General features: G+C 41.6%; 1 protein-coding gene across 4 annotated transcripts in view; it reads left to right on the top strand.

The window, feature by feature from the left end:
• The first annotated feature begins 10,206 nt into the window (after positions 1-10,206).
• The window catches only part of Stxbp5 (syntaxin binding protein 5), a 168,418-nt gene continuing 166,288 nt past the window's right edge, over positions 10,207-12,336 (top strand). For 2 of the 4 annotated variants that reach the window (XM_076858163.2, XM_076858162.2), the window contains exons 1-2: positions 10,210-10,616; positions 11,891-11,988. In XM_076858163.2, the coding sequence (XP_076714278.1) occupies positions 10,470-10,616; positions 11,891-11,988 (245 nt within the window). In that variant the 5' untranslated portion in view covers positions 10,210-10,469. Of the gene's footprint in view, positions 10,617-11,890; positions 11,989-12,336 lie in introns of all 4 variants that reach the window. The other 2 variants (XM_076858165.1, XM_076858164.2) reach the window with 2 other exon arrangements.

The following is a 12,336-nucleotide window of genomic DNA, read 5'->3' as shown; positions in this document are numbered from 1 at the left end:
GTAATCCCAGTGTCTCAGGAGGCTGAGATAAGAGGATCACAAGTTTGAGTCTGGCCTCAGCAATTTAGCAAGGTTCTAATAACTTAGTGAGACCCTGTATAAAAATAAAATAAAAAATAAAAATAAAAAAGGGGTGGGGATGTAGCTAAGTGTAAAACGCCTCTGGATTTGGATTCAATCCCCAGACCAAAAAAAAAAAAAAAAAAACTTGATAATGACTGAAAAATCTCTTAGATTTCCTGATGTAATGAGATTAATTTTCTACATCAAGTTGAAAACAAAATAAAGGGTGTGTTTCAATTCAGAAATTAACTTTAGTATCTGAAAATAAAGTTTCACTTGTACATTGAACCGTATGCCTGCTACTATAATAATAATGTCTCAAATGTGCTCTTTCGGGAATTTCTGTCCGTTTCCCTAATGTGCTCCTGGATAATCATTTGGCTGCCACTAAAGCAGCAATCTGAGTTGTATGGCAGCCAAGAAAATCTCAGATCCTATGTTTGCTAATTGGACATAACAATTCATGCTCAGGGGCAGCAAGCAAAATGGACTTTACTCTGCCAGAATTGTTTTGGCTTCCATTTTTTTTTTTTTTTTTTTTTTTTTTTGCTTAGCCCCACTCCTCATTCCAAGTTCTCTGACCCTGAAAGCTACTTTCCTAGCCAGTAGCACTCAGATTCTTTACCCAGGCATAGGAAACACTCATTCTACTATATTCTGGAGATCAAGGAGGAGAGGATTTGATGTTGAACAGAGCTGTATGCATAACTAAAACTTGATCACTTTAGAATTAATAAGAGAAAATAATAGAATTAATTCACAAGTGTGAGAAATCGAAAGTCCAGTGACACATTTTCAGAATATAGTATTAGCCTTAAATGTAAAATTGGGATGTGAGTTCCAATAGTAGCCATTTTAACTATAGTCTTTCCCTTTGCCCTCCAATTTTAAAATTAGCCAATTGTATACTGAGCTCCTTCTATCAGAGCAAGGGACATTGCTGAATTAGGGATAAAAATGGACAGACTGCTTGACCAAGTGTGTTTGCTTACCAGACTTTGTTCAGTAGCACACCCTCTGCAGAAGTAAAGTTGCCTTGAGGAGTATCTTTTTTGAGCATGTGCCTGATTTTTTGCAGCACCTCAATATTTCTAATGCAAGGAATAGAAAATCATAAACAGTAGACAATAATATTCTGATATATGATCTTTCCATTTGAAATATAAATTAGAGTTAAAATTAAATTATTGAAACAGATGTGTCAATGACACAACTCTAGGTTAAATTAATTAAAATTTAACAACCTTGAGCTTCTAAATTATTAAATGGAGTTATAAATGGTCACTTGTGAGTGATCTCTACAGTGGGTATTTGGACTTTTTAAAAAATTTTTATTAGTTGTAGATGGCCATAACATCTTTATTTATTTTTATGTGGTGCTGAGGATCGAATCCAGTGCTTAACACATGCAAGGCAGGCACTCTACCATTGAGCTACAGCCCCAGCCCCGGGTATTTGGATTTTTAAAGGATGTTTGATGAAAAAAGGAAACAATACATTGGAGATTCATTCCTGATGATTTGCATTTTCCTCCTTATATAAAGTTTGAGCAGAGAAAATGACCATACACAGGAAATTACTTTAGTTCTTTAGAACTTTGAACATATCAAAGTTCTTTGATTTGAAGAGTACTTATATTACCCAAAAGAAAATTAGGGTTCAGAAACTAACAAAAACTTATGTTTCTATTATTTTTCAATAGAATTTTTTTTTAAAAAAAATGGTATTTACTTCTTGACTTCATTTCTACAACAGGTCTATTTTTTTCCCACTTTACAAAGAGATGTTTGTAAACTGAGTGGTTCAGTGACATGCTTAGAGGTTTATCAGCTTATATGGAAGCCAGAAGGAACTCCTGCATTCTAGCCCAGAGTCTATTAATTCATTCTATCTCAATCAACTGTTCTATGCCCCAGGGAAATAGCAGAAAAGAAAACAAAGTCCCTTCACAAACATGTACAGTGTTTGAAGTACCAGTTAGAGCTAAAGAGAAAAATAAGACAGGACAGAGGCACTGAGTGAGTACGTGAAGAACCTGTGTGTGACTTGGGGAAGAGGTAAAAATTATGCCAATCTTATGGGAAAAAAAAATCAAAGAAGGCCACATTGATGAAGTAACATCTATGTCATCTTATTCTCTTATCAATTTGTAACAATTGGGCAGGGACATAAAGGAAAAGAAGAACTGGATCCTGAAACTATCTCAGAGAAGAGAAGTAAAGGGCAGGGATTGGTGAAAACCAGCCTGCCACCTGTTCTTGTCAATGTTTACTGGAACACAATCATGCTCAGTTCACCCATTGCCTGGGGCTGCTTTTGCACCACATTGGCAGTGTTAAGGAGCAGACTGTCAGGATGTGTGTGACCCACAAAACTGAAAACATTTACTGTCTGGCCCATTAAACAAAAAATCTGCTGACCCCTGCTTTATGCAAAGCCATAAGTCACAAGAGTGTTTGAAGTGTTCAAGGAGCAGCTGGAGGCAAGTGGGGCTGGGTTGAAGTAAATGAGGGAAGAGCAAGGGAGGTAAGACAGACAGGGGCAGGATCCTCTAGGGCCTTTGTAAACCCGGGTGAAGAACTTTGACCTTTACTTAGAGGGAGATAAGAAAGCCCTGGAGGATGTTGACTACAGGAGTGACATAATGTGACTTATATTTTAAATTGGTCCCTTTGTTTATAATAAACTAGAGAGGGTTAGTTTGATATAAACTACAATAATACAGATGAAAAGTGATTCTGGTTTGGACTAACCAATGAAAGTGGAAGATGTGAGAATTTGTCAAATTCTGAATCTGTTGTAAAAAAAAAGTTGATAGGATTTTCCAGCAGACTTAATAGAAGGGTGTGTGTGTGCAGGAGAGACATGGGGGTGGAGGGAACAGGAGCAAGTGGTCAAAGTTCACTGGTGTTAGCCTGAACATCTGGGAGGTTACAATTGCCGTGAACAGATGTAAGAAAGGCCATGAGAGGTATAAGGTATCCTTGGCAGTTGGAAGTGAAGAATTTAAACATTAAATTTTATATGCCTTCTGTATGTACGAATGGAGATGTTTAGTTTTAAAAATGAGTTGGTCACTCAGTGGAGAGGTTTGAAAGAGAGAAATAAATGTGTAAGTCATCCATGTTTAGATAATATTTGAGTCATGAGAACAGAATAAAATCACCTAAAGAAAGGCTGTAGACATTAAAGAGATTGACCTGAATAGTTATTGCTTAATTTCAATATATATGACAGGTTTTGAGCTATGAACCTTATATTCTAATCTTAAAACACTTAGCGGGTATTTGCATCCCTATTTTTTGGTATTTGGGTGCTTTACCATTGTGCTACATTCCCAAACATATATATTTATTTATTTATGTTTTGAGACAGTTCTTACTAGTTTACTGAGGATCTCACTAAGTTGTTAAGGCTGGCCTCAGACTTGCAATCCTTCTGCCTCAGCCTCCTGAGTTGCTGGGATCATAGGCATATACCCCGTGCCCAGCTGTTCTCCTATTTTTCACATAAAGAAATGATAACTTAAGGGTTAAGTGACCTGTCTGATTGTACTTTGCTAGGGACAGGAGTCAAGATGCCTATCTCCTTATCTGATCCCTCTGTTATTCTATGACATAAGAAATGGAAATTTTAAAAAGTGGATACCAGATGGGCAGATATGAATAAAGAAGGAGTAGAATTACCCAAGTAGGTTGTTCATTGATACTAATATTGTCACCAGGTGGGTAGCTCTCCTCTAAGTTTCAACTACAGTGGGACATCTTTTTAAGGAAACCACTATATATTAAGCTATGATAATGCTCTCATGAAGCTTCCTTCTCAGTTTCCTGAATTTAACAAACTCTCTTATCATGAATAAGCAGAACATTTCTAGTTTCAGAACAGAATAAGAGGGAGTCACTTCCAAGGACAACATGCATCAATGATATGTACTGTATTTTAAGCAAAGTACATGTTACTATGTTTGGATGCTCTTATGGGGCACTGGACAATCCTACATTAAATCAGGAAACTAACTTTATGACTGAAACTACACATTAATCATTTGAAACAGCACAGGGACAGCGGATGTTACTCATCAATAGCTGTGACCCATAGTCACTAAAATCCTTACCAATGTTGCCTTTACTTTTACCAATATATTGGCTCCAAGCAAAAAAAAAAAAAAAAGGTTTTTTTTTGGTTGACAGTTAGTCTCCAACTACTTTTTCACTGGCTTCTCAAAAGTGTAGTTACACCCAGTTGCTACATAATAATGTGAAACAAAGAAAAGTCTAGTATCCTTATTTTTTTTTCCTGAAGGCTAGGCTGAAAGGATCATTGCTTATTTTATCACTACAAAAATACAAAGAGGCTCAGAACTCCATGAATAGGAACTAACCCACGTGAAAACCCTCATGTACCTCAATTATGAAGCCATATCTTGAAGTTACACTCTCATTACAGTTATGAGGAAAGCAAAGAAGGGAAGTTGTACTTGGGGCTTATTGAACAAGATCAAGTCTTGGGGGAAATATAGTTGTACTAGTTTGAATGAAACCTAGAGGGAGTAGTTGGTGGCTTGGGATGAACATTAGGGAACCCAATGATTCTAATGTTTGTCCTCCACCCTCCTCCACCCACCCATCCTTAGGTGCCACACCCATGGAATCTCATCCTCTGGGATGAAATACCATAATGAATGCACAGTAATGGTTGAATGTTGTTTAGAGACAGTAAAGTGTTCAAGAGTAATAATTCTCATGAAATAAAAAGGTGACTTTGACATTGATTTTTTGCCTTTCCTTTTAGGAATTTTGTTTCCTTATCCCTATATTGCTCTTATTGAGTTTCAGTCCAATTGCATCATGTATCATGTTGGTATACTCACAACATTCAGCAAAGCCCTTGTCACACAGTAGGCACACATAAATTGCTTATGGAACAGAATGCATAAAAAACATCAACACTAAGATTCAGATGCTAGATCCTAGAAATTGCACAAGCACCAAATGTACTCTTCTGTATCTCCCTTGCTTTACGGAATTTAGTGATTTTGTGATCCCAGATATCCCAGGGGTTATTTTGCACTCTGAAATATTGATGGGTCAAACTGGAACTGAACTACTGAAGTGTAAGCAGATATTCCAATCAGAGATCGGTAGGTGCATTGTTGTTGGATGAACTGTGTAATGTTTGTGAAAACACTGTCAGGGAATCCATTCCAAGTTTAAAGCTAGGTGCCTGTTCCAGAGCGGAGGACTCCAGTCAATGTATCGAGACTATGCTTTTCCACCATCTGTATGAAACCTCGGAGAGGTAATTAGTGTTCTCAATGTTGGTACAATTCTCTGGGCTCTGATGGGTCCTTGGAGAGGCTTGTTCCTGCTCTCCTGATGTTAAGGTTTTTGTTTTGATCTTTTTGTATTTAATGCGGTAGTCTTAAGGGCTGACCAGAAAGTAAAGCAAGTTGGCATCTGAAAGTTCTATCAGGTGACTGAATATGTGACAACACTCTCTTCCCCAGAGCCTAAAAGAAAAGGACCTGTCACAGCAGCTGGTCTCAACTGACACTATCTCACTGGGCCGTCCTGTCAGGCCACTCTGAGGGGAAAAAGTGGTCAGTTTTCTGTTGGTAGGCTCTCACTTCCTCACTGGCCTATTTTTAAGATAAAGGACACTACTTTGTGTGCTGAATAGTGTTTAATTTAAAAAAAAGGCGAGGGTTGGGCAACTCTCTCAGAACCACTTGATCTGTCCTAGGGAATTCTTTTGAGAAATACAAAAGTCTCCCCGACAGTTGTTCAAATTTCCCTGATAATTACGATTTTATTTTATTTTTTAACTTTATGATGGTCAGTAGAAGCCATTTTTGGAATTTTCAGCGTGGATCTGTTGCTCCAGGGCGGGGACCCGAGGTAGGTAGCTCTTCTCCGAGCCTGGGCCAGGGCCTCCAGGACAGCTGCCAGTCAGCTGGGAGCAGCCCAGTTACCCAGACTGCGCACTGTTGCTAAAATGGGACGTTTGACAGGTTGGGATGATAAACGCTTCTTCCATTTACACTATTTTCAATTCACGATAGTTTAATCCCACAGAACCCAATCATACGTTGGGGAGCTGCTATAGTATGAAAGTTTTTTTTTTTTTTTTTTTTTTTTCCTGGTTGCTATTATTATTAATGCTTTTGGGGAGTGGGGTGGGCTATGGGATGAAGTGGAAGGGGGCAGCAAGGGTTGGGCTATGGAAGAAATGTGAACTTTTAAACTGTTATGCAAATTATTTCATTCACAATATATTAACTGAATAATTGCATCAGGTTCAATTTTAAAGACTCTTATATCAGAAAATCTAACAACATGGTAAATAAAAGTTTAGAAAAATGCTCAAAATGTTTACAACTCTATTTAAACCCTATAATACTCCATTGAAATTTAAAATGCTGACAACATAGTTACTTATCAAATATTATTCTCACTGTAGAAATACCATTTAATGTGCATAGGTCAGAAGAGTGAAGGATCACTAACATCTGGTTGATCTGTTGTTCTAGAAAGGCCAGAGCTTGACAAAGATCACAATGTAGTAGATCCTGCTTGTTTTCCCAGACAAGGCTTGTTTATTTAGCTGATGTTGTTTGTTGAGTCCACTAAAGTACAAAATGGTCAAGGGAAATTACCCAAGAGTCATAGATGTGAAAATTAAATTACAATACCACTCTCTGAAGTATTCAGGCCCAAATTGGGGGTATCATCTTTGCCGCTTTTCTTTCTCTGATAGCACTTCATGCTAACAAATCCTTTGGCTCTCCCATTAAAATGCAATCTAGAATATGACTGACTCCTTTACATCACTGCAACTTTTAATCATCCTAGTAAGACTACCTACCAACCCTTCTGTAGATTATTGCAAAAGCCTCTTGACTTTAGGATATTAACAATAGAAGGTAACAAATGGCAGGTGAAAAATGGTGACAGTAACCCTACATTCTTTACTTCCAGGGATGGGTTCAGTCTTAATTATTGTCAATAATTTTTTATTGCAAAACCAGGAACCCACTTAAAGTAATTTACAAAAAAAAAAAAAAAAAAAAAAAGAAAGAAAGAAAGAAAGAAAGGAAGGAAGAAAAAAGAAAGAAAATATAATATCCAGATCACATAATATGGAACTGTTGAGTCAGGAATGTAGATGCTATTTTCCATTTCCCTGGAGTCATTCCCTGGTGGTCACTGCTATTTGTTCTCCGTGCATATGCTTCATCCTTCCATGTTCCATCTAAGATTGGGTACTCTCAGCTTGTGTACATGAAGCAAAACACGCCACCCACCCCTGACTCTACATGACTTCCTCCTAGTTGAGTTCAATTAGCAACCTTATAATTCAATTCCAAATACCCAGAAGAAGATGATCTCGCGACTTTGTTTATTTCAGATGCCTGCCTCTCATACTATAATTTGGAACCAGAATATAGCATCACCTGATTAAAACACAGTTGCCCAGGTGCATCAGTCTAGCAGGGTCTAGGGAACAAAGCCTAGGATTTTTCCATTACACCACAATGCCTCTTGGCAAGAAGATATCATTTCTTCAAAGAGTTTTATAATCCAATGATGACAAGTTCCTAAACAGATGTATTTTAAACATAGGTGGAAAGGCAGATCATAAAATTCTGAGGAGATATGATCTTCCTGTTTTGCAGTTTTCCCATGGAGTATTTGTACATTTTTTTAAGAGAGAGAGAGAGAGAGAATTTTTTAATATTTATTTTTTAGTTTTCGGTGGACACAACATCTTTATTTTTTATTTTTTTATGTAGTGCTGAGGATCGAACCCAGCGCCCCACACATGCCAGGCGAGCACGCTACCGCTTGAGCCACATCCCCAGCCCCAGTATTTGTACTTTTTTAAAAAAGTTCTCCAGGTCATTTTGATGCTCCCTTCCCCTCTTGCTTTCCAATAGCAATTCTCTCTCCTGTTTTCCTGATCCACTCCTGCTGTGTGTTCCCTTTGGAAACCTTCTCTGGCCAGCTAAATGGCCCTCTTCAGTCTTCCTGTCTGTAACCCCGCTGCTTAACTAATCACGTTGTTTTAAAATTACTTATTTATGTCCCCTTGAGATTGTGGTGAGCCTGTTGTTAAAAGTTAGGATTGAATTTTTTATTTGTTTGTTGTACTTTAGAACCTAGCACAATGAGTCAAACTGGACAATATATGTTTAAGGAACAAGGAACTAAATTGGTACACCAAAAGTTCAGAGCCACTTGGAAAGTTTTTGAAAGTCTTCACATTTGATTTAATGTTCTTTTCCCCCCGGTGAATTAACTGCCTACTTCAATAAATATTAAACACACACACACACACACACACACACACACACACACACACACACACAATTACAGGTTCAAAGCAGAAGGCTTGAGTCTTGGGATGTGGAAGCATCCCCTGGAACTACATTTCCCGAAGTCCGTAAGCCCCAGTCCTGGTTGGTTTGCTGACTGTTCTTGAGGCGGGTCACATCTGCCAATACTGTGACGAGATTGTCCTCAACCGGCAGGAGGCGGCCAATCACAGGGAGAGGGCGGCTGCTTCTGATTTTGGTTTGGAACAAACCCTTGTGTAGTTCTTCGGTGGCATTTTGCGGAGCGTAGGGGAGGTGAGGAGTCTTTACCCCGGAGTTTATGTTACGTATCTCCACCATCCGAATCAGAACTCGTCTTTAAGTATTTCCCTCCTTCCTAATTTGTTGTCCACACCCTTCCTAATCCAGCCCCTCTGCGTCCCAGCCACCTTTTCCTTGTTGAACGCACTTTGGGGGAAAATCTCTCCCCATCCCCCGCAAGAATCTCTCTCCACCTGTGCAAACTTGCGCCGGATATCTGTTTCTAAGCACCCAAGGGAGACTGGGGTCAAAAAGTCCATCTCCCTCTTGTAACCCTTCTGAAGAGCGAAGACGCAGATCGGATTGCAGGGCGGACCGAGGGTTCTGAACCTGAGTGGCAGCCTGGCGTTCACTGCCACGGGCGCTCCCGTCCCCATCCCCACACCCCCGCGTCCCCACGACTGAATCGGGGTGGTGTGTCACAGCGTGGCTAGAGCCCTTCCTCTTCGGCAGCCTGTTCTGTCTAGCAATGACCCGCCACTGCCAGAATCATTTTATCCACTGTAACAGCTTCGGGGAAGAGCTTGGGTTTCCAAGCCCAACGGGTGTCTCTCCTTTCCTAGGACATTTATAAGTCTGTCATTCCTTTGCCCCTGACATAATCGTTGCCTAGACGCCCCCTTTTTTAGAAACTCCAATCCAAGTCAATCCAGAACAAAGTCCACAATAAGGCAACAACAATAAAGAGTGCAGCCAGCCGCCGGGAGCGGGCACCCGGGGAAAGGGGGAAAGCACCACCCCCGGCTTCAGGACCGAATTTGAAGCCAAGGCTTCCTGCTGGTTTTTGGTCCTCAACGTTATTACTATGCCGGCTGCAGAAGAAGCAGCTGCATACTCTGGCAACACGACCGGGGAGGGAGAAATTCAACCAGCGTCTGGGATTTTCGCAGAGGATAATTTAAGCCCCAGTTTCTAGCCGCTGGGGGCCGGGGCACCAGCCGCGGGCGGGGAGCAGGCTGCGGCGCGCATGCGCACACCCCACAGCCCTGCTCCGCGGAGGCCCAGCTGCCGCCACCGTCGCGGCGGGCGCTGTAACCGCGGCTGCTGCCGCTGCTCAGGCTGGCGTTGGTGCCTTGTGCCGAGGCGTTCAGTCAGGCCAGAGGGAGCGGCCGGGCGGGAAGAGCCGGCGGCGTTGGCGGCGGCGCCAGAGGAAGGCAGCCGGGCTCCTGAGGTGCGAGGGCGGGCCGGTCCGGCGGCGGTGGAGCGCGGCAGCCACCCCGGGCGCCGAGCGTGCGATGCTGGGCGGGCTGCGGCGCTGAGAGGCGGGAGGCCGAGCGGCTTTTGCGGACCGCGGAAGAGCAGCAGGAGGACGCGCCGAGGGACCGGGGGCCGGGGCGGGCGAGGATCCGCGGGGTCGCGGGCCATGGACGTGGCGGCGGCGACGCGGGCGAGCCAGGGCGGCGGCGCGGCGCAGAGCCCGCCCGCGGCCAGGTGAGGCTGGGCTGAGCGGGCTCGGGCGCCCGACCTCCGCTGCTGCCGCCGGGCCGCGGAGCGAGGCGGCAGCGGCGGCGCCTCATCAGCCGCGGCGGCCTCGGAGGAAGAGGGGTCGCCACCCGGTGTTGTTGTGACCGCTGCTCGCTTGTCGCCGCAGTATTTCCTGTTCGGATTATCTTTTGCTTCCCCCAGCTGCCTCCTCCTCCTCCTCCTCCTCCGCTCACCCACTCCTCTGGGTCCTGGGTGGCAGCTGCCCTGGGCTTTGGCCCGTCACCCCCGCTCGGGGACCCCTGGTGCCTCCGCTCCTGGGCTGCGGGGGAGCCCAGCAGAGATCATGAGGAAATTCAAGAAGGTGCTGGACGGCCTGACCGCCGGCTCCTCCTCGGCCTCGCAGCAGCAGCAACAGCAGCAGCACCCGCCAGGGAACCGGGAGCCTGAGATCCAGGAAACGCTCCAGTCCGAGCACTTTCAGCTCTGTAAGGTGAGCCGAGCGCGCAACCCTGCTACGCCGTCATCGGAAAACTGGGGTCTTTTTAGGGGGGATTCGGGATTTACACAGTAGTGCAAGAGAGCGCCAATAATAATTGTAGTTCTCATAAAGAGCTCGTTTCTCCCCTAGCAAACGTTTCCTTGGTAGGTTATTTTGAAGACTGATATCCTACTTTTCGTTGGTGTTTTTCTTTTCTAACGAGAAGCAATAATCATTTCAAGGCTCTTCAAACATATGATCTTCCCTTTAATTCATATCCTGACACTGCTAGCAATAATCTGGAAGCTTTTATATTATAACATTTTAATGAAATTCATCAATTTCGGGATTTCCTTTAAAAACAGTATCTAGTGAATATTGTTTATCAGAAAGACAAACCTGTTCAACCAGGTCTTTGCTCATCACTTTTTTCTTACAACGTGTCTGAGTGGCCTACTGTATGAAATCGCATGGTTCTTTATCATTATGTTAGGTTTAAAAGTTAGTACTGAGATTTTTGCCTGCTAATGGCAAGATAATTGCTATAGCGTTTTGTAATTCAGAAAGAATGATGCAGCGAATTAATTCACCAGCTGTTCAATGAGAAATACAAACGTGGTGTTTTGTTATTAATGTCAGCCTTCCCCATAAATATCCATGTGTTCATAGGTCACAGTTTCTTAAAAGTCTGTATATACGTAACTTTTTGCCTTAATACTCTAAAATTATTATGGACTTGATAGTAAATTGCAAAAACATTTGTTGTATTCATATCCATTCTGTTATAATTGCAAAATGTTTGGTACAGGCTTGATAATTGCTTTACCCAATACCTTGACCAAAATAATGAATTATATGACAACTTTTCCTTGAAGTACTTGCATTTAGCATTCAAGTAATGTTAAATGATGAGACAGTTATTCTTGAAACAAAGCATGAGTCACATTTTAAAATCAATTAACAGAATTTTTGACTACTGAAAACGTTAGTAATTTGGTGTCAGACATAGTAGTATAGAACATTAATAGGAAATTTTCTTCTGTAGAATGCCAGTAGTATGGAAAAGCAAAAACTGAAATATTACTCTGCAATAGATTTTTGTTTATTTCAGGTTCTGTGTTAATAACTAACGTAGAGTTCACTTTTTTTTTTTTTTTTAAAGTAGCACCTATGTGTGTATGTTTTGCATCAGGTATACTTCTAAATTCTAATGCCTGTATTGACATTTCTATTTTTAAATATCCTTTGCTACCTTGGTTGCTGTGATGACACTTGCCCAATCCTAGACTGTTCGCCATGGATTTCCCTATCAACCTTCAGCCCTGGCCTTTGATCCTGTACAGAAGATCCTGGCAGTGGGAACTCAGACTGGTGCTTTAAGGCTGTATCCTTTGTCTATTTATTTATTTATTTTTTTTTATGGTTGCTTTGTATTCAGCAGTCCTTTTGTGTTGCTAATTAGTTCCAAAACTTTAAAAATTTTCCTGGGTAATTCCAAAGACGTGGTGTAATTGGGGATATATTTTGAGGAATTATGTAGTGTCGGCTTTTCCCTTAGGGGAAAATATATAAATATATTTATGTGTGTATATACATATGTATATGTATACATATGTGTATATACTCATATTCAGATTGTATGTTGATGAGGCAGTTCTCAGCTGTAAAACATGTATTGGAATAGAGGTCTAAAGTTTTTTTGTAATAACTATTTTCTTTGCAAAGAGCTAGA

The sequence above is a fragment of the Callospermophilus lateralis genome, chromosome 6 (genome assembly GCF_048772815.1).
Source record: "Callospermophilus lateralis isolate mCalLat2 chromosome 6, mCalLat2.hap1, whole genome shotgun sequence".
Lineage (NCBI taxonomy): Eukaryota > Metazoa > Chordata > Mammalia > Rodentia > Sciuridae > Callospermophilus > Callospermophilus lateralis.
Note: the sequence above shows the minus strand (reverse complement) of the source record. Positions and strands in the feature narration are given on the sequence as shown.